Source organism: Schistocerca piceifrons, chromosome 2 (assembly GCF_021461385.2).
Source record: "Schistocerca piceifrons isolate TAMUIC-IGC-003096 chromosome 2, iqSchPice1.1, whole genome shotgun sequence".
Classification (NCBI taxonomy): Eukaryota; Metazoa; Arthropoda; class Insecta; order Orthoptera; family Acrididae; genus Schistocerca; species Schistocerca piceifrons.
In genome coordinates, this window is record NC_060139.1 from 446,426,232 (window position 1) to 446,450,209 (window position 23,978).

Consider the following 23,978-nt stretch of genomic DNA (forward strand, 5'->3'; position numbering starts at 1 on the left):
TCTCTCTCTTCTTGAATGTCTGTTGGGCTTTTGCTCTCTCTATCTGAAAGGCTCCAAGGTTCTGTGCAGATGAACTGTACTTGAATCTTCACACTGACATCTGCCTGTCCCTTATAGTGCTTGATACTTATCATTCCACCCAGGAACAGGCTGCCTCCTGTGAAAGCATGAGGATTTTGGTATAGAGTTATCAGTGTCTGAATTGGATCACATCAGGAATGTGATCCACCCAATCTTGGACACTGTCTCAGTGCTCAAGCACAGCCAACTGGCTGTACACCTCAGAGTTTTCCTTGCAGTTTTCCTTGTGAGTGCAGGAGAGAAAATGACCCTGTTGCTGCACTAAAATGTGTCTTTGTCCCTGTATTCAGGAAGCATATGGTTTCACATCGTAATACAGTGGCAACCACTCAACCTTTTGGACAGGTAGAGTTGCAATCCCAGAGAGCACTGTATGAATTGAAAGGAAAAGTGGGGAAAGTTGGTTGATCAGCGCAAAGAGTGCCTCACTATCCAGTGAGTCATGTGGTGGGTGATAAATGGAAGAAAGTGTTTCCTGAAATGACACACTATGTACAGTGACAATAACTGCTTGCAGTGTGACAAGTGAGGAGTAAAGAGTGTCAGCAACAAACACTGCCATTCCCCACATTAGCCATTTTCCCACTTGGGTCATTTTCTATGTAGGTGATAGCCCCAAGACACATGAGTAACAGAATCCAGTCATTTTCTATGTAGGTGATAGCCCCAAGACACATGAGTAACAGAATCCTTAAAATGTGTTTCCTGAAGGAATATACACAAGGATCTAGCCAGTGCTGGCAGCTTTATCTCTTCTACAAGATTTCTGATGCCTTTTAAATTTGTCTCTAATATGTCCATTATCTATTTGTGAGGGTTGCCTTCCCTTTCTCTTTGCACATTGGTAGTGAGCCCAAGGCTATTGGCTGTGGACTACATGGGCCTGGTTGGTCCTTTAAAGTGATCACTTCCATTTCAAAATCACCATCATCAGAGATGGCAGCTGACTTTATCCCTTTGGCTTTAGTTCTCATTCTGTTGGGCTTTGTCTTGTTCTTCAAGGTAACTATCCGTTCTTTGCATAGAAATGCAGGAAGGTGTCTGAGTGAGTGAACTAAGTAGCACTGGTAAGATAATTTCTTATTTTTTTTTTGAGGGGGGGGGGGGCAGTGGTGACATATTGTACATCTTAGAACTCTGGGACACTGATTCTCTGGCAGGCACAGTTTTACTGGTGCCTGTAATTTGTTATGTGCAGCAACATGAACAGGTGTTGTAGCAGGATTTGTGTGTGTGTGTGTGTGTGTGTGTGTGTGTGTGTGTGTGTGTGTGTGTGTGTGTGTGTGAGAGAGAGAGAGAGAGAGAGAGAGAGAGAGAGAGAGAGAGGAGGGGGTGGGGGGTGGTGTTGTGTGTGTGTGTGTGTGTGTGTGTGTGTGTGTGTGTGTGTGTGTTGATAAACTGACTTTAGCTATGGCCTGTTTAATGACTGATGCAAATGAGTAATGAATGATAGAGGGTTGCTTGGTCTTAAACAATTTCTTTGCTTCCCACATGTAGCATTTCATGAAACTGTCTTGCGGCCATATCTTTTTCACTTGAAACACCTCAAAAGATTCGGAAAATAATGGTAAACATTTAAGCACAAGAAACAAGCCTTAATGTGACTCGGTGAAACTGCTGAATTGGAAGTTACAATGAATGTAGGCATTCTTTCAGGGATGACATTTACTGTATTCATCATGTTCTACACATCCACAATGCCTTTGCTACTCATTCCTTTTGAAGCACAAAGAGGTTTCTATCTATAAGGCCTTCATATGACACTATTTCATGGCTGGAATTTAGAGATTAATGCAGTTCCACAAATGGCAATTTCAATCAACAATGTACCATTTTTACTTACTTCAGGCCAGTTGTGATACCATCAAGATCTTTCTGTGATGTAGAATGGTGACACCTTGTCAAAGGTATGCTTTTCATTTCTAACAATAGCAGAAACATTTGTGCATGTCTGTCCCCTGGAACTGTAACTGTTCCTTGTTTGGTAGGTGTGTATTCATGAGAACTACTCTCATGAGTTTTCTTGATGGGTTGGGTTTGAACATTCACCAGCAGCATAGCTAAACCACTGGACATGGATTTTGAAGAATTGATAGGCTCCATAGGCATCCTACACACAGGTAGGGTAGCATAAGTCCACCCAGACAGAGATCTGCTTGCCTTAGTAACTCATACACAGAGGTGCAGCAGGTGCCCCAGAGGTAGCCCACTAGCAGCTATTCTGCCTCAGCAACTATGCATCTCATTGGTGCTGCACACCTTGAGACTGCTGTTTATTTTGTTATTTATTTTTAATAGAGGTTTATAGCATCCTTGTAATCTGGGTACGTACTCCAAGATCCCCACTCCGTGTGACACACTACATCACACCCAGTTTAGGAAAACCAGATTCGTCAAGCCTGTACCCAGAAAATGAATGCTGTGCTCCATAGATGTTTGCCATTTAGAATGACCTGCGGAGTACATATGGCTTTATCAAAAATACCATGGATGCAATGAGCATTATACACACACACCCTCCGACCCTCTCCTGGCCCCTCTGCAGGTAACAGAGCATATTCTTGTAGAACCACAACCAGTAGTTAGCACTTCCCTAAAGCTGCTTTTGCCATTTTATCACTGTCATTAAGGTCCTCATCTTTGCTTCCTTCTCCACTGCTTGAAAAGATGTCCCTACATTACTTATTACCATTTTCATTTAATAATCTTTCAGTGTCTTCATCGTACAAAGACAAAGATAATGCATGCTTCTACAAGTTTATTCCTATCTGAACAACCTGTCTATTACCTGATAAACAATTTTTTCACACAACAAAACACCAGCAATATCTGTTAGGTGATGCTCGCATTAGGTAGTGAGACCATTGCAGCTGATATACAACTCTAGATACATTTTGTAGAGCCTCCTGAATGTTGTTGACTATGGGCCCAAGTGCTGTTCATAGAGTATGTAATGCAACACCACCAGACAGCCCACACTCAGTCCAGAAACTGTGCATGATGAAGCACTGGACCTGGCTGAGCCTAGCTCATAGAGAATGGCTGAGGTGTTAACCATATTGAAGAGCTGTATGCCCTCATAAAATAATGGCTGTTGTTGTCCTTTGTTGTTTGCAGTGCCAGCGCAGCAAGGCCATGTAGGTTAACATTACAAGGCCATATCAGTCAATCATCCTGACAGTTACCCCTGCAAATACTGACAAGGAATGAGTTAGTCTGGCCTCTCCACAGATATCCATCTGTTTTTGTTGCACCTATTGTACAACTGTCTTTGTCACTGAGGCACTCAAATCATCCCATCTTGGTGAGGTCCATGGTCCACGAGTCACTTGTTTCTCTTAAGCAATTCAGTTTTTTTTTTTTCATCAATAGCTTACATCTATTATTTCTTCTCATTTGACTGAAATACATCAGATAAACAGCTGTGATTTTTATGTTTATCAGCACCAACTTTTGTTAATATCAAGAATTCACCACTTTCTATCCAGACTTGTATATGTTGTTGTCTTCTGTGCTCCAGTCTATGTTCTTCGGAAAATTCAGAAACTTTTGATTTCAGGAAATCCGTTGATTCCTTATTACAGCCATTTGATACTTGATTTCCTCCAATATCAAGTGTGCCAAATTTTTATGCACTTTGACTTCCTCTAGGACCAGACTGCCTATGACATTTGTCTTCTTCTGCTTTGAGTACCACATCTGACCATTTCAGATCTAGGAATCTTGGCAAGAAATATCAGATTCAACATGATCACTATGAAAACTGTAGACTGCTTCTGCTTTAAATTTCACTTCATGTCTCAGGACTAGTTTTCTTTGGTAATGACTCCATATCTGTTCCTGTCATTGACACATCCAACAAATTGTTCAGTAACAACCTTTTCATCAAACTGTGAACAGAAATGTTGGTTTATATTAACATACACTCCTGGAAATGGAAAAAAGAACACATTGACACCGGTGTGTCAGACCCACCATACTTGCTCCGGACACTGCGAGAGGGCTGTACAAGCAATGATCACACGCACGGCACAGCGGACACACCAGGAACCGCTGTGTTGGCCGTCGAATGGCGCTAGCTGCGCAGCATTTGTGCACTGCCGCCGTCAGTGTCAGCCAGTTTGCCGTGGCATACGGAGCTCCATCGCAGTCTTTAACACTGGTAGCATGCCACGACAGCGTGGACGTGAACCGTATGTGCAGTTGACGGACTTTGAGCGAGGGCGTATAGTGGGCATGCGGGAGGCCGGGTGGATGTACCGCCGAATTGCTCAACACGTGGGGCGTGAGGTCTCCACAGTACATCAATGTTGTCGACAGTGGTCGGCGGAAGGTGCACGTGCCCGTCGACCTGGGACCGGACCGCAGCGACGCACGGATGCACGCCAAGACCGTAGGATCCTACGCAGTGCCGTAGGGGACCGCACCGCCACTTCCCAGCAAATTAGGGACACTGTTGCTCCTGGGGTATCGGCGAGGACCATTCGCAACCGTCTCCATGAAGCTGGGCTATGGTCCCGCACACCGTTAGGCCGTCTTCCGCTCACGCCCCAACATCGTGCAGCCCGCCTCCAGTGGTGTCGCGACAGGCGTGAATGGAGGGATGAATGGAGACGAGTCGTCTTCAGCGATGAGAGTCGCTTCTGCCTTGGTGCCAATGATGGTCGTATGCGTGTTTGGCGCCGTGCAGGTGAGCGCCACAGTCAGGACTGCATACGACCGAGGCACACAGGGCCAACACCTGGCATCATGGTGTGGGGAGCGATCTCCTACACTGGCCGTACACCACTGGTGATCGTCGAGGGGACACTGAATAGTGCACGGTACATCCAAACCGTCATCGAACCCATCGTTCTACCATTCCTAGACCGGCAAGGGAACTTGCTGTTCCAACAGGACAATGCACGTCCGCATGTATCCCGTGCCACCCAACGTGCTCTAAAAGGTGTAAGTCAACTACCCTGGCCAGCAAGATCTCCGGATCTGTCCCCCATTGAGCATGTTTGGGACTGGATGAAGCGTCATCTCACGCGGTCTGCATGTCCAGCACGAATGCTGGTCCAACTGAGGCGCCAGGTGGAAATGGCATGGCAAGCCGTTCCACAGGACTACATCCAGCATCTCTACGATCATCTCCATGGGAGAATAGCAGCCTGCATTGCTGCGAAAGGTGGATATACACTGTACTAGTGCCAACGTTGTGCATGCTCTGTTGCCTGTGTCTATGTGCCTGTGGTTCTGTCAGTGTGATCATGTGATGTATCTGACCCCAGGAATGTGTCAATGAAGTTTCCCCTTCCTGGGACAATGAATTCACGGTGTTCTTATTTCAATTTCCAGGAGTGTAGCTTGGGCCAAAAATTCTGAGGTGATCCAGTGTTCCTACTGTTTGATTGTATTAAAAAAGAGAGAGAGAGAGAAAAGAAACGAAGACCTTGCAGTACAGTTTAAGATATACACTGCTCTATTCATTTCTATAGTTTACTTGGGTTCAGCGCCATACAGCCTGAGGAATTATTTTCACATTCAGTCACATCATTTTGTTCAGGGGTATAGGGTGGAGGAATCAGTAATTCTGTTACCTTATGTGTGAGCAATTCCTTAAAATTTTTGTTATTGAATTCTTTGCCTCCATCACATCTAAAGTGTTTTGTTTGAGTTTCATGTAAAAATTGTTTAAGTACATCATACAGTTAATTTTTTTGTGTTTCAGGAAGAAAAATTCATTAAATTTATTGAAAGCATCTTTGGAAAACACATCTCTCTTGTCAGTTGTCCATTGACATTTGCTTGTAATAGTTTGTCAGTAACTGTGGATCAGTTTATTTGTTGTTTGGTATTCTGTACATATTTCCTAATACACAACCACAACAGAATTCTCCCTTGCAGTCATCAATGTTGATGTCAAATTTGCTCAAGATGTTCTTAATGTGAAGCTAATTTTGGTGACTAAAAGTGGTACACTTGGAGTATTTCATAGGGTGTCACTAAGTTCACTTGATGGTAACAGTGACACCAGTGGCTTTCTTCTGAATCAGTGTAGTCAAATGTTATATGATACATTTGCATCAGACACATATAAGATATTGTCAATTCTAGCAGTGTATCATTCACTGCTTCACCTAATGTTTGTATCAGCAGCTCTTTAGCTAAATACTGTATGCACATATTAGTATCTTGTTTTCCCAGTGAAATCACTTATAGAACATTAAATGCATTGTAGAATGAAAATGCTGGTTATTCAGATTAATAATCTTCATAGCTCCACTGTCACAATACCATTTCTTTGCATCACTGAAGTTTCCAGCAGACACACCAATTATGCTTGAGTAGAAGCAATATTTCTTTTCAACATCTCATTTTGTCAAACATTATTGCTGTCACAAGTCTTCTGTGGACACTTCCCTCCTGTGTCCTAGTTGTTTTAGAAATATTTGCTTCACTTATACATTTGACATCTTCATATATCTGTTATTTTATTCCCCTTTTTGTGTTAGAAATGACAAATGCAGTTGATCCACTGCACTTTTTCATGCAGTTCAGTAGAACAGATTTTCTTTGATATGTAAATTTAAACTCTGGATTTCTGATGGTAAATTGTCCAAGAGATTTTTAAAATTATCATTTCCCTTTCTCAGCATAGGAAAAATTCTACCATTTAGTACACTTTCAGACAATGTATTCTCTTCATATTTCATTAATTCATCATTCAGACTTAAAAAATTAATAAATCTTGCAGCATACCTACAAGTGTGCTAATATCTTCATTTTCTATGTGTTTAATCCAAAAATGATGTTCAAATAGCATGTTTAAACCTTTCATGCTGCTACATTCAAGTTGCACATGTAATTTGTCATACATTTCTTTAGCATTATTGCATGCCAAAACATGTTCAGCATCTGGTGTACTTTGCACTTTCTTTCAGGCTTGGTAATTTCAGTCATCCTTTTGTCCTTCTATATATGCCACATTTTGTTCATATTTTCATTCCATGGCAACACCACATATTCATAAGTATCTTTAATATCTTCAAGATCATGTGAGCAGAACACCATAGAGATGTGCCATTTCCAGTTTTCCCAATTCTGAGGTCCTACAAGTACATCAATATTCACTTTATAATCGCCATTGGTACCCATAATCAAAATATCCATGGGTGTACTGCCGGTCTACAGTGTCCAACGGGCACAATATTTCGGCGATCATACATGTCGCCATCATCGGATGAACTGACGGACTGAGCTCCTGTGGACGTGCCGGTACCGAGATCCGTACGTTATGGCTGCTCAGGGGGAACTGGCTTCGGTCGTGGTGGTGGCCAATTTAAATACCCTTCGCCCGCGGCGCACTCCCTCCGCCGTCCGCACCCCGCACCACGGTCACACGGTGCAACAGATTACAACGGTGTTTGAGATGACGTTGGTGTGATGGCTCTGTCTGCCGTGGTCATCACAACTATACATTTGCTCGATTTACTCATGATTAACCCAATCGTTGGTTCCCAAGCCTTGCTAAGATTATAGCCACAGTCACGGTTTATGAGGTCGTCATTGGTGTGAATTTCGATGGCCTCTCTAACAACGCTGTCCCAGTATCTCGACGTCTGTACCAGAATCCTCATGCATTCATACTCCATAGCATGATTTTCCGGCAAACAATGTTCAGTGACCGCCGACTTGCTCGGATACATCAGTCGAGTGTGCCTCTGGTGTTCACAGCATCGATCCTCGGCGGTACACATCGTCTGACCAATATACAACTGCCACATTGACATGGAATCTGGTACATGCTGGCCTTCCTCAGACCAAGGTCATCTTTGGCGCTCCCCACCAGTGCACGGGTTTTATTCGGAGGACAAAACACAGTTCCGACCCGGTGTTTCTTCAAAATGCGGGCGATTTTCCCCGAGAGTGCGCCTGTATATGGGATAAACGCAGTGCCTACCTCCTCCCTCGTGATTTCATCCATCTCCACAGGTTGTGCTGTAGTGGGTGGGTGGAGAGCTCTCCCCCTGAGCAGCCATAGTGTACGGATCTCCGTGCCGGCACGTTCACAGGAGCTCAGTCCGTCAGTTCACCTGATGATGGCAACATGTATGATCACCGAAATATTGTGCCCGTTGGACACTGTAGACCGGCAATACACTCGTGGATATTTTGATTATCAAATACGCCGGGAGAAACTTAAGAATCACATTGGTACCCATGTTTTTATGAAATTTTACTGCTACTGTGCATTTCAATTGGCAAAAAATTTCTTATCGATCACACACTGGGTTTCTTTAATCTTCGCTAAAATTATGGTTTGTTTATTTTGACATGGTCCTGGCCCATAATCTGTTATGAACTATTAGGATTGACCAACACAGTTTCTTTTAAGAATGATTTATTCACAGGTTATAAACTATTCACTAACAAAATGAATCACAAAGAGGTTTTATAAAAATCAAGGGCATTTCAAAATGTAATGAAATAGCAGTTTATAGTGAACACTTAACATTTGTCTTTTTAGTACAGCATTTCCAATTTCATTTATTCTCAATATTTCTAAATTGTGCAGCATTAGCACACTGCACAGGCACACAGTTTGTGACTTCTTAACAGATTATATAACTTGTGATATGTACTATCTACTACTTGGCTGTTCTTCTTTGATCTCACATTAATTCTTAGAATGTTCCCTCACTAAGTTCTCTGGTCAGCCATTCATAAAAGTCTTTTTGCACTCAGGGTACCATGAAAATAAAGAACACAAATTTTGTAAATTTCTGCTTTTATCAAATCTGCCCCTCACACAGAATAATTTTTTTTCTGTTTAGTACAGTCTCCTCTGTTTGACACAAGTTTAAACTGGTCAAGCTGCACATGAATACCCATTATAAAATGAAAAATAAGGTAGAAACGTACCTCTAAAGGACACAAACAGAAACTGGTCCTTACAGTGCTTTTCCCCCCAGAGCAGTAACTGTTTATTTGCTTCTTTAACTTACAGCTGATATAAGGTACTGAAATTGCATAATATTTCACTACAAAACACAGCCAGTGACTCGGTTAACAGTCTCAATGCCACATACAAAATTATTAGGAGAGTTTTCTAGTCAAGTATTGTAATAAGTTGAGCATCTTGGAGTAAGCTAAGATCGTTACGAAATCAGGAGGATATTTGGTTCTGTATGTCGTCTGTATGGTGGAATATAAATTATTTAGTAGTAAACATAGACAAAAAAGGAATAGAGTGCAGGGTGGACTTTATTTTTCCATCAGTGTGGAAGTCATAGAAAGTCGAACACTAGAGCAGAGTGATATGGATGTGGAAGGCAGAGTATGTAAAAGTTTTGAGGAAACCACTGCAGGGTTAATCTCAAATGCTTTGGGTAAACCTCAATAAACTTAGATAAGATGGCTGTAAGAAGATTTAAACTTGTAATCTCCTGTCTCTGCTGCAGTACCATCTTACTTGGTGACACTTGTAGGAATGAAACTGTATGATGTCTATTCATTTAGTAACTAAATTCTGTGAGAAAACAGCTGTCAGCATATCCTTGATAATCAGAAGTACAGCTGCTGATCATATGTAATTCAGTATCATCACAGAAACAGAAATATGTTTATTTTTATTTTCTAGAAAATTTGCCTTATAAAATGTATCACATTCAAGGAAGTGACATTTTAAAAAATCACATAAAATTTAATTTTTCATTGTCCTGGGTTTTTGTTAATATTTGTGTATAAAAGAAGAAAAGCAAGAAGCAAATATGCTGTGATATAGATAAATATATACAGGGTTATTACAAATGATTGAAGCGATTTCACAGCTCTACAATAACTTTATTATTTGAGATATTTTCACAATGCTTTGCACACACATACAAAAACTCAAAAAGTTTTTTTTAGGCATTCACAAATGTTCGATATGTGCCCCTATAGTGATTCGGCAGACATCAAGCCGATAATCAAGTTCCTCCCACACTCGGCGCAGCATGTCCCCATCAATGAGTTCGAAAGCATCATTGATGCGATCTCGCAGTTCTGGCACATTTCTTGGTAGAGGAGGTTTAAACACTGAATCTTTCACATAACCCCACAGAAAGAAATCGCATGGGGTTAAGTTGGGAGAGCGTGGAGGCCATGACATGAATTGCTGATCACGATCTCCACCACGACTGATCCATCGGTTTTCCAATCTCCTGTTTAAGAAATGCCGAACATCATGATGGAAGTGCGGTGGAGCACCATCTTGTTGAAAGTTGAAGTCAGCGCTGTCAGTCTCCAGTTGTGGCATGAGCCAATTTTCCAGCATGTCCAGATACAAGTGTCCTGTAACGTTTTTTTCGCAGAAGAAAAAGGGGCCGTAAACTTTAAACCAAGAGATTGCACAAAACACGTTAAATTTTGGTGAATTGCAAATTTGCTGCACGAATGCATGAGGATTCTCTACCGCCCAGATTCACACATTGTGTCTGTTCACTTCACCATTAAGAAAAAACATTGCTTCATCACTGAAAACAAGTTTCGCACTGAACGCATCCTCTTCCATGAGCTGTTGCAACCGTGCCGAAAATTCAAAGCATTTGACTTTGTCATCGGGTGTCAGGGCTTGTAGCAATTGTAAACGGTAAGGCTTCTGCTTTAGCCTTTTCCGTAAGATTTTCCAAACCGTCGGCTGTGGTACGTTTAGCTCCCTGCTTGCTTTATTCGTCGACTTCCGCGGGCTACGCGTGAAACTTGCCCGCACGCGTTCAACCGTTTCTTTGCTCACTGCAGGCTGACCAGTTGATTTCCCCTTACAGAGGCATCCAGAAGCTTTAAACTGCGCATACCATCGCTGAATGGAGTTAGCGGTTGGTGGATCTTTGTTGAACTTCGTCCTGAAGTGTCGTTGCACTGTTATGACTGACTGATGTGAGTGCATTTCAAGCACGACATACGCTTTCTTGGCTCCTGTCGCCATTTTGTCTCACTGTGCTCTCGAGCGCTCTGGCGGCAGAAACCTGAAGTGCGGCTTCAGCCGAACAAAACTTTATGAGTTTTTCTACGTATCTGTAGTGTGTCGTGACCATATGCCAATGAATGGAGCTAATGTGAATTTATGAAATCGCTTCAATCATTTGTAATAGCCCTGTACTTTTTATTTTCATATTGATTAACAGCATACTACAATCAATAATTCATGTGTGACTAAAGTTACACCATTTTCTGCATCTGTTGGTCTGAAGGATAACTATATTTTTTAATGTTATTTCATAATTTGCTAAATACATGGAAAGTGTGTAAAAACCAATAACAGTCATAAGGCAATTGCATTCCCTCCATTCAATCACCTCTGAAGTCTATAGTCATTTGTTTGTGGCTGCACAGAGTGAATTTCTTTTGAGTTTAATCTGACTAATCTGTATACATTTATTTCAGTTAACAGTCTTTGGAAAGTTTTCTTTCACAAACTCCACTTTTTTACAGGGACATATACCTCATAGATGAACCTCTAACAATGGTGGATCCAAATACACGAAGAACCGTGTTTGAGAAAGCAATTTTGACAGCCCTTAATGGAAAAACTGTCTTTATAGCCACAAAACTTACAACGGTAAAATTAAATATATAGTTCAGTTCATGCTCCCCACTAACTGCTATATTTAAATGGAAATAAATGGCAAACTCTACATATCTAAAAGTTATCTTTGTGTTAGTATGGTTATATTTGTGTGTGTGTGTGTGTGTGTGTGTGTGTGTGTGTGTGCAGTGGGTGAGCTATATTTCGAATTTAAGTAATGATGAAGCGTAATTCTAAAATACTTATTTTTAGTTACTTTGTTTTTAATCAGTTGGATCACCATGTGAAGGCCACAAAGCCTTAGATCAGAACAAGATGAATACTGGCAACAACAATGTACTGTATAAGAATGTAGTTCATTTTAAAACTCTTAATAATTATCGAGGGAAGGAGAAGCTCTGTTAGTGGAAACTATCTCAGCATTCATCTGGATCTATTTCTGTTTGGTTTATTGGATCAGACAAACTTTCCAAAAAGCTCACAGTAAAATATTTTGACCTTATTCTTTTTAATGTAACATAAATCCAAATAGTTGCTCACAAGATGGCTACATGATCAAAATGAAATAAACCATGGAAAAAAAGAAGTTGAGCAAAATTGTGAAGAAACCTTTGATTGGCAGAAACAAGTGAATCAAAAACAGGTGATGGCCATTTTAGAAGGGTATTCTATGGTCCACAGCAAAGGAATAACAAAAAAATTACTGAATTAAAATAGTGTGAAATGGAATAAAAGCTGGAGCTAGTGATAAATTACTTTCCCATAGTTACAAATATTGAGAAGTGTTTGCAGCCAGCCATTGTAGACAGATGAGGGCACACACTTCTTATCAAAAGTGACAAAAAGAATCAAGGAATTGAAGAAAAGGAGAAGTGCTGAAATTTCATTTTAAATTGTGTATTGGTTGAATTTTTATAATTCCCATCAAAGTTATAGGAAAAAAAGAAAGGGAGAGTGAGTTAGTGAGTGAGTGAGTGAGAGAGAGAGAGAGAGAGATAGAGATAGAGAGATAGAGAGGGGGGGGGGAGGAGTGTGTGCTCTGTGTGAGAAAATTAATCTCAGCCATGGGATAAACTGTAATAGATTGAAATTAGGTTGAAAAAGACTACTTAGAGGAAACTGAAATTAACTGTTGAATTATGGATGGCTATGGATGTTGACATACAAAATGCAATACTTGGAAGAGGAAGAAAAACAGATAATACCAATGCCAATGCCTCTTCTTTAGTTTTTTTCTTCTTGTTGTTTATCCTGGTTTCTTGAGATCTCTTGTGAAGAGACATGATACAACAAGTTCTGTAGTGGTGTAGGACAATCAGTGAAGTTACACAACAGTTAATAATTTAACTTTTGAAACTGCCTGTTTATTGGCATTTATGGAAAGAAAAACACTCTCATACTCTCATGCGGTCAGGAAACCTCATGTAACATTTTGTGTGTGTAATGGGCCTTACTACATCGCAAATCATTCTAATGAATTAATTAAGCTGCTTTACAGTGCTGCTAGGCAACATTATCAACAAGGTGATACATGTCTCAATTAAAACTGGACCTTGATATTTTGAATAAATTTTGGGTTCAATTCTTTTTTCTTTTTTTTTTTTTTTCTCCAAAATCAGCACTTGTCTGAAAATTAAGTTCAAACTTTGTGCATTAAGCCCAAATGCATTTGCAACTATTCTACCCAATTTACTGGACAGCTTGATCACACACTGGTGTGTAACATATTTCAAATCAAGCGCGCAGGTTTCAGTTTTCCCTAATGGGCTAAACAACTGTTTTGTAATAACGTGATGTGGCTATCTCACATAAAGTTCAAGTGAAACTGGTTTTACTCTCCATTCAGGTCAAGATCAAAATTCACCACATAGGTCTGCGAACTGTACACACACACTTTTAGCACTCTTAGTGATAACTCATCTCAGAGTAAAAGCCACACATAAATTCACACTTTTTTTTATGCATACAAAATTCAAAAAACCTTTATATTAAACAAATAAATTATGGCATGTAATTACTAATTAAACATTTCTGATTCTGAATAAACTTCAAGAACATGTATTTCATAATCGATAAAATTTTATCGCCTGAGAGAAATTATTAGTTTGCTAATTCGGATTCAGATTACAGTCAACTCGTGTCTGGTTGATGACATCATGAATCGACACTTGCTTGGAATGAACAAAATACCTGTACTGAAAAATACTGTCCGTTGAGTAATTTACTGACTTTTATAACAAATTTGGTACCTCTTGCATCGCTACAATATATGATTTATTTATCTTGGGTTTCATGCTCAGAGTTCCTCAAGAGGACCACAGCATCCCAACACTACTGATAATTAACTAGCTTTTAGTATGTCTGGCATGTGGAGAGATTGCAGTGCTTGAGAGTGTGCTAGCAATATTCATGTGGAATCACCCTTCCGCACTTGGGGAGCTTGCCTTCCGGCATTAATAAAGCGTGCACATTCATAGGTGACAGTGGTGATGTCACGAGCAAAATTCGTGAACATGCCTGCCTAAACTTGGGTAATAGCAAAACTGTTCAATCTTAGCAAAAGTTTTATTTATGCCAAAATGCCCCCAACTTTTATGGGTATACCAGATAAAGTCTCATAAACAACTTTCTGGAATGCACACACTCCACCGTTCTTCCTCTTTCTTAGGTTTATGATACAAAATGCCATCTTTTGTAATAAATTCCTTAGCTAATTCTGATTTCGGGTTCTCAGTGATCATTTGCACAATGTTTTTCCACTTACAGTCAGCAGTTTCCAATTCAGACATACGTTTACACATATCTAGAAAATTATGTCTGTATGTTTGATCTTTAACCAACAGTACTTTGTACTCTGATGCCTGTTTGATTAGTTCTGCACTTTCAGAAATGCCCTGTAGCAACCTGGACAAGACCTCAGCAATTATGTTATCTTTCCCATTAATATATACAATGTGGAAGCGATACTCCTACAACACTAAAGCCCATCTCGCTAAGTGTGCATGTAACAGTTTACATGTTAATAAGAAACTGAAAGATTGGTGGTAAACAAAAAAATGGAATCCCTTGGAAGCCCAAACCACAGCTAAGGCTTCAAGTTCCGTTACTGAGTATGATTGTTCATATCCTGTTAGTACCCGACTTGCAAAACTAATCACTTTAATTTGGTGTTCGCCATCTGTTTCATACACTTCAAACAGATAAGTTCCTAGTCCTGTACAAGGTGCATCAGCAGCAATGCAAAAATCTTTCTCCATATCGGGGTGGAACAGAATACCTGCATTGACTAACGCTTCCTTGATGCTATTGAACTCTCTCTCACAGGTGGAATTCGACTATCAAACTATATTTCTCTTGAGCATATTTTCTTTTCATGTGGCACAGTCCCTAAGGGTAAAATGACATGTCCCAGACATTTAATCTTTTCACTACCGAATTCTGACTTACATAGATTGGCAGTGACTCCGGCCTGTTCAAATTTGCTCAATATTCTATTTATTATCTCCATATGCTCTTCCCAGGTCGGAGTCACAATCAAGATATCATCCACATATATGGTGACATTATCAAGCAACTCTGGGCCTAACATTGAATCAAGAGCTGCTATAACTGCTCCAGCACTTGCATTTCACCTGAATGGGAGTATTTTAAATTGGTAACTCCAACCAGCGAAAATGAAAGCTGTATATTTTCTCGACTGTTCTGTAAAGGGGATTTTCCAGTAGGAAAATTGCAAATAAGTGTATGAAAGATACCTTACTCCAAAGAACTTTTGCAACTATTCCTCCAAATTCTCTGGCCTAGTCCTTACTGGCACAATAATTTTATTGAGATCACAAGCATCTATCATCAGATGTATTTTTCCACTATCTTTTGTAACTGCTAGTAACGGGCTGCTGTAAGGTGACATTGACAGCTCAATTATTCCCCATTCTAGCATCTTACGTATCTCTAGTTTCACTGCCTCCTTTTTCGACCATGGAATGGAGTAAGTAGCATTACAAAATGTCTTGTGTGGTATCACATCAGTATTATACATATAACCTCTGATGACCCCTGGTCTCTCAGAGAATACCTCTGATTGTTCCTTCAATAGCTGAGATAATTGTAATTGTTGCTGTGGTGCCAGATATGTAGATTCCTCTACTTTATTGTTTATTGCTTGACAGGACACTGTGTTACTAACATTCTTTCCACTGTGATGGCTGTAATCTCCCCCCCCCTCCCCCCCTCTCCCAAAACACTGCTGCATATCCAGTATTTTAGTGAGGTTACTCTTCACTTTAACATTCTGACAATACTTGCCATGTATAGCTTTATTGCACACCAATTCCAGTTTCACTCTCACTTCCTTATTCTCCAAGCTGCAAATATCTTGAGAGAGGTCCATGTAGGCACTCCTTTCTCTCAAAAACTCTCAACTCAGAATACAGGCGACTCTTAATCCCTTTACAACCAGGAATGTGCAATTGAATGCTCCATTTCCCATAAATATGTCCACCTGTACCTGGCTCTCCACTACTTGTGCACCAATGGCACCCGACACTTTGCAATTCTGAACTGACAACACTGGCACTTTATGCAGTTGGCGCAATTTCCTATAGAAATCATAACTCATCACATTAACTGCAGCTCCTGTATCAATCATAATATTGACCCATATACTAATAACTTTAGCCTGAACCACAGCCAGTATCAACTCACTATCTACTTCGTTACATCTCTCATCGATAAAAGTTCCTCCTTCATTCCAACACCATTGTTATATCTTAACATATTCACTTCATCATGTTTCCCCTTACTCCCTTGTGAGCTCTCCCTCCATCCCACAGCCGACAATGGAGAGCTAATTGCGGCCATCTTTAGCTTGTCGAATTGGTTGACGTAGGATGACTGTCATTTGTCATATCTCGCACTTTGATTCTGATTCTGCCAAGCCAGGTTGTTTGTATTACCTGTTTGACCATATTTGTTCCTATTATTGCTATTGTTTGTGTATCTTTCTGTGTTATTCTGACTCGGATGCAATGCCATTCCCCTGTTGATGGCCACCTCCTGGACCAAACCTTTCCTCATACCTTCGTTTCCATCTGTATTGAGGTGAACCGTTTCCCTAAGCCTGTCTATTGTTATTACTTTTGTTATCATTCAGATGACTGCTAAACAACTGTTTCCTTATAATCGTAACTATTTCCATTGATACTTTGCAACTTTAAGTCTTCCTAAATTAAATCTAACAAATCCAAGACAGACAAGAAGTTATCCAAATCATTGTCTGGAACATGGATTAGTTTCTCTCTAATATTTGGTGGAAGTCTGGCTTTTAATAGCCTGATCACATCACGATTTGAAATCAGGTCGTCCCAATATCGCATTTTGTTGATGTGCTTTTCGTAATACTTTCCTAGGCTTCCTTGTTTAGGACCATATGCCTCTGCACTTTATATTTCTTTTCTAAGTCTTTGCTGAATACAAGGTGACCAGTATTTATTTAGAAATGCCTTCTCAATTTGTTCACAGGTGTAGCTATTTTCAGCTGCATCTGTCGCCCATAGAGCAACATTTCCTACTATGTGCAAAACAATAAACCGTATCTTTTGTTTCTCTGTCAATGCTATGTTCAAAAATTCTTTATGAATACAACTGGGTGAATATTTTTCTTGTCGGTGGAGAAGGATTGAAACTGGTGGTGTTTTATTAAACTCTCCTCCATCATTATTGAAGATACAGTGGGCACAGCCCCTGCTTCATTCAACGGTTCAGTGTTAGGACTACATGTTCCTGCCTGTCCCCCACAAATTGTATTATATGTGGCAGAGAATGGCAAATTTTCGGGTAAAGCATGCAAAGTAGGTACATAATTGTCCTCCATTCTCATATTTACTCATTCCTCAGGTGTCTGATTGATCAGACAAGTTGAGTGAACTGCACGAATTGTGCGTCACTTCTGTTCATATTTTGTCATCTATCTGTTTCTCTTTGTTATCTATCCATTTTTCTACTTTTTCTATGCATACTATTCTGCTCTATTTGCTGATTTTGTATGTCTGTGGTTAAACTGGCTACCAAATTTGCAATTTCTGGTAGGCTTGTTTCAAACTGGCTATGTCTGCTTTCATGACCTCTAAACATTTAAGCTGTTTATATATTCTGTTTTCCCTCTCTTTTTCCCTTTCTTCCCTTTTTCTCTCTCCTCCTGCTGTCTCTCCCTTTCTAACTGTATTCTTTCCCTGTTTCTATCTGTCTCCTCCTGTTGCTTCTGGAACTGATCTAACTTCATTAGAATTGCAGTCATGGCGTTGTAACCAGGCGCTGCGCACTTAACTGTTTGCTTATTTGCGGGCATGGCTATTTCACCCGCAACAGTTGGCAACATGCTGCTATCAGCGCTATGCTCGATTTCTATGTGCTGATTTGCAGTTATTATTTCATGATCAGTAATATGTTCCTGCATGTTCTTACTAGATGTGGATGCCATGGGGGTTTCCTCCAATTTGTTATCACTATACTCCCGTTAATCTGCTTCCATATCAACTTCTCTCCTAGTCTTACTAATCTCTTTAACTCTTAATGAGACATTGTTCTATCACAATTATTTTCACATGGTAATTACCACAAAAATAATAGTAATACAGTATAAAACTTCTAATCCCACATAAATTTACAACAAATATAAATTTTCTTGCCTACTTGAATTACTGTTTACAAAACACTACCATGTGGTATGAACCATGAATATTGGGAAACAATATGGCACCCAAAAGCAAGAGATATTTTCATTTCTATTGTCATATTTATTCTTAGTCAAATCTGTGGTGGCTTCCAGGTCTTCTGTTTCTCTTTACATCAAAAATAATATTCCTCACACACGTGAAACAGACTACATATACAAGCATTAATTTTCTTCTATTAATGATATATTCTTTCCACATACATAAATTTTCTGGAACATCGAGCCCAACTTTGGGCACCAGTTATCGCGTAATTTTTTTGAATGAATTAAATTGAATACTGCTTTGTACAACAAAAACTGTGCTGTTATTCCTATTGTACAAAATGGTTTTGAAATTACTCTTTTATGTTTGTTAAAAGCCATGGCTAAGTTTTCTCAGGGCGCTATCGCCAGAAATATCATACGCATCCCAACATGAAGACATCTGTCTTACTCACGATGGATTAAAAATCTCTCTATAATATTATGTAATAATCCATTTAAACAATGCTTAATTATTTTTTTTGTGGGGGTGGATGCTCCAGAATAGCTACCTATGTGCAATGGCAGTGTAAGCATTTATACAGGGTGTTACAAAAAGGTATGGCCAAACTTTCAGGAAACATTCCTCACACACAAAGAAAGAAAATATGTTATGTGGACATGTGTCCAGAAACGCTTAGTTTCCATGTTAGAGCTCATTTTATTACTTCTCTTCAAATCACATTAATCATGGAATGGAAACACACAGCAACAGATCGTACCAGCGTGACTTTAAATACTTTGTTACAGGAAATGTTCAAAATGTTCTCCGTTAGCGAGGATACATGCATCCACCCTCTGTCGCATGGAATCCCTGATGCGCTGATACAGCCCTGGAGAATGGCGTATTGTATCACAGCCATCCACAATACGAGCACGAAGAGTCTCTATATTTGGTACTGGGGTTGTGTAGACAAGAGCTTTCAAATGCCCCCATAAATGAAAGTCAAGAGGGATGAGGTCAGGAGAGCGTGGAGGCCATGGAATTGGTGCACCTCTACCAATGCATCGGTCACCGAATCTGTTGTTGAGAAGCGTACGAACACTTCGACTGAAATGTGCAGGAGCTCCATCGTGCATGAACCACATGTTGTGTCGTACGTGTAAAGGCACATGTTCTAGCAGCACAGGTAGAGTATCCCATATGAAATCATGATAGCGTGCTCCATTGAGCGTAGGTGGAAGAACATGGGGCCCAATCAAGACATCACCAACAATGCCTGCCCAAAAGTTCACAGAAAATCTGTGTTGGTGACGTGATTGCACAATTGTGTGTGGATTCTCATCAGCCCACACATGTGGATTGTGAAAATTTACAATTTGATCACGTTGGAATGAAGCCTCATCCGCAAAGAGAACATTTGCACTGAAATGAGGATTGACACAGTGTTGGATGAACCATTCGCAGAAGTGTACCCGTGGAGGCCAATCAGCTGTTGATAGTGCCTGCACTCTCTGTACATGGTACAGAAACAACTGGTTCTACCGTAGCACTCTCCATACAGTGACTTGGTCAACGTTACCATGTACAGCAGCAACTTCTCTGACGCTGACATTATGGTTATCGTCAACTGCCTCATCCATTGCAGGTGTCCTCGTCGTTCTAGGTCTTCCCCAGTCGCAAGTCATAGGCTGGAATCTTCCGTGCTCCCTAAGACGCCGATCAGTTGCTTCGAACATCTTCCTGTCGGGTCACCTTCGTTCTGGAAATGTGTCTTGATACAAATGTACCGCGCCACGGCTATTGCCCCGTGCTAATCCATACATCAAACGGGCGTCTGCCAACTCCGCATTTGTAAACATTGCACTGACTGCAAAACCACGTTCGTGATGGACACTAACCTGTTGATGCTATGAACTGATGCGCTTGATGCTAGTACTTTAGAGCAATGAGTCGCATGTCAACACAAGCACTGAAATCAACATTAACTTCCTTCAATTGGGCCAACTGGGAGTGAATCAAGGAAGTACAGTACATATTGACGAAACTAAAATGAGCTCTAACATGGAAATTAAGCATTTCCGGACACATGTCCACATAACATCTTTTCTTTATTTGTCGGTGAGGAACGTCTCCTGAAAGTTTGGCCGTACCTTTTTGTAACACCCTGTAGATAATACTATTAATAAAAACTGTACCTCTGGCATAATATGAATTAGAAAATATTACAAGATGCTGTTTTCAATTTATTGAGATTATTCTTTTTAATATTTTTAGTATAAAATTACTGTTAAAAGAACTTGTATAATTTTTGCCATCAGTGGCGTCACTCCAATAATGAGCCTACACAAAATGTCCAAGGCAACATTTAATTATTACATACTGAATCATAAGCAGGATAGGTACTCACTACTGACAAAAACACATATTACAATTATTAATTTCGCGTATATTCACCAAAATTCTGTTACTACTACAGATAATTGTATCAGTTACAGACCGTGAACAATCAGTGTCCGTCAGCTAGAACATCAGAATCAATAAGATTATGAAACAAAAAAATATGCTCATTCTTCTTGTACAAAGGGACAAAGATAATAATAATTGCGATTCTAAGAGCATAGATAGTGCTTCTCCATTTTTGAGTATCAACGACTGATTTATGCTCTTTTTTATCAGAGGCTATGTTATAAAAGCCCCCTGGAATGCCATTTGGATAGTTACATACAATTTTGTAAATGGCATTCCACTATAGCATATTTCTTTATATTGATTGTCTATGTCCAAACAGGTGATGATAGATATATTTTATTTGATTATGATATTAATATATTTTAAGTTTGTCAGTGTCCAAACAGGTGACTGCAGATGTATTCGATATATTCATGGTATTAATATATTCTTAGCTTATCTGCATCCAAACAGGTGACTACATATACATGTGATTGTGATAGTTGTGATAATACAGGTGCTTTCTTGCAATTCTTGCACATGGATGATTTTACTTTGAAGTTGAGTACAGCCTTTTTTATTACTTCCCCTCGGAATGATTTGTATTATGCTCCCTCATTTGGGTAAAATCCAATGGGAAACCGAGGGAAAACCAGGGCAGAGCTATAAAGACTATACTCATAAACATTTAAATGCATAAATACAGAACAGCCACAATCTCCACACTGGTATGTCTCGATACTGATACAGTCTTTACCATGTTATATTCCACATTGTACTCAGGATCTCTGTCAATACTGTTGCCTATCCCACCCACAATAACCACTGTGTCCTCCTCGGTAAAGTCTTTACAGAGTGAAACTAAACCCTCTGTCACCTGACCCAGACCAGCACTAGATTAAAACAAAAAAAGATGGTGACCTGGCATTCTGATCCTAATTCATCCTGCAGAAGTTTTCCTACACCTATGGCATGAGAGCTACCAAACACCAATACTTTTTTTTCTCTTTGCTGACTTTCCTATACACTTACTCAGTTTTCTACTGAAAGTTTGTTGTTCCCAGTCTAGACCTAACTCTACCTGAGGCTCATCTGTTTCTAACTGAAGCAATAGGTTGAACTTATTTTTTACATTCACCACAAACCTGTCTGATGAAGTTCTGAATCTGTACCTTCTGTTGACCATTGCTACTTGTAATATACCCCTCCTTCTTTCTTGCTGCTACTGCCCACTGTGGTAAAGTCTTTTCTGAAGATTCAAGAGGAGTAAGATTCACAATAAACTTTTTAGTTTACTTATCTTTTCTAGCACAGTTGGCTCTATTTCTTCATGTCTATGGGTCTGATTCTTGAAGCTGGAATTCTCACATTTTAGGTCCTCATGGTTGAACTCATCTAAATAATTTTGAGGAATTTTGTTGCAGAATTTTTATTATGTTAATTTATTTTGTCACATTTTATTATATCACACAGTCTTGAATTTTCCCATTAACAAAGCCAAAATTACATTATTCACCCAAAATACCAAATATACGTCTGATCACATCAGAGGCTTACTACTCCTTCACTCTGCGGTAATAACAATATTCCAAAGGGTTTACAATTTTTCTTGACAAATAAATTTCTATTAAGTTCTGTTATTATTTCATAAATAAATCCAGAAATAAATATAATAAACAGTACTAGGTTGTGCATTTAATAATGGAAATTTTAAGTGCCCCAAATATTTCATAATTTCAAATAAATAAATAAATAATAATAATAATAAAAAAAGTTTTAATTGTACATTCAGAGCTAGCAATTTTAACAACAAAAATAAAATAATTCCTTTTCATGAATTTTAGCTTGACACATAACATATTGTATATAAAATTATATGAAATTTTTCAGAAAAACAGCTGAGATAATATTGACCTGTCCAAAATTCGAAAAATATTACTGGCATCGACTACTACTGTTGTGTCTGCCCCTGGTGGCTGAGTGATCAGCGTGACAGAATGTTAATCCTTAGGACCCAGCTTTGATTCCTGGATGGGTCGGAGATTTTCTCCACTCAGGAACTGGTTATTGTGTTGTTCTAACCATCATCATTTCATCCCCAATGACGCACAAGTTGCCAAAGTGACATCAAATTGAAAGACTTGCACCTGGCGAACGGTCTACCTGATGGGGGGCCCAAGTCACATGACATTTACTACTGTTGTGGAAAAGTAATGCTAGAGGAAGATGTCCCTTTACACATTTCCCATCTCTCTTTACCCTTCTCCCTTCTTAATCTGTCCTGATCTTTACTAACTTGATCTAACTCAGCATGAAGGGTGGCAATTTTCCCCATCTGTTCCACTATCTTTCTATCTCTGCTTCATATCCTACAGAACCCCTGATGAGCCTGATTCACTTCCCCAATGCCCACGCCACTATAGTCATCCAAATGGAGAAAACTACTGCATCCATCACACCAAACCCTAGAGTTAACAATTTTATGGCAAGACAAGCAATTTTAATGCATGATAAAAATAATACTTTAATGAATATAATTCATTTAAATTAATAACAAGCAAGAAAAACACATTTACAAAAATTAGGCCTATCACATATGTATGTAAACAAAGCTACTAAGTGCAAAGTTCCTAGATCCAGTAAATTAAAATTTGTTTCACAAACAACAATTAAAACAATAAAGGGGTACATTGTACTTAACTTACTGAAAAGAAAAAAAACACAGTTAAAGGAGACTGTTTAAGTTTACTTCACCAAAACATAAACAAAAAGATGACTGTAACTCTGCTTTATGATATTTTGATGTTTTCTGGAATAAAAAGCAAAGAAAAGTGAATCCTTTAATGGTAAGTGTGAAAAACAAACTAATACACATATTTAATTAGTTATTGGTATTAAACTAAGTTTTATTTCAGTCTAAGTCACTTATCTGTACAAGAGCACAAAACTCTCACATCTTGCCTGGAATAGAGGAACTGCATTTGTGGGTCAGTGAAGTTGAGGACATTATCATTGTTGGCAATGTGTGAATAAAATTCTGTCAGAAAATAATTGTTTTAATAGCTAATATTGTCCCTGCAGTTAATACTGAATATAAAAATAAGAAGAGTGCAGTTATTTTTTATGGCTACAATCATAGAAAGTGAATAACTGACTTTACTAGTGTAGTTTATTATTGTTTATTGCAATTTGAATTCCAT

The 23,978-nt window shown here is 39.3% G+C and overlaps 1 protein-coding gene across 1 annotated transcript in view; it reads left to right on the plus strand.

Moving 5' to 3' along the window:
• The window catches only part of LOC124775462 (ATP-binding cassette sub-family C member 5-like), a 375,967-nt gene that overhangs the window by 126,942 nt on the left and 225,047 nt on the right, over positions 1-23,978 (plus strand). The window contains exon 9 of the mRNA XM_047250294.1: positions 11,539-11,665. Coding sequence (XP_047106250.1) covers positions 11,539-11,665 — 127 coding nt within the window. The remainder of the gene's footprint in view (positions 1-11,538; positions 11,666-23,978) is intronic.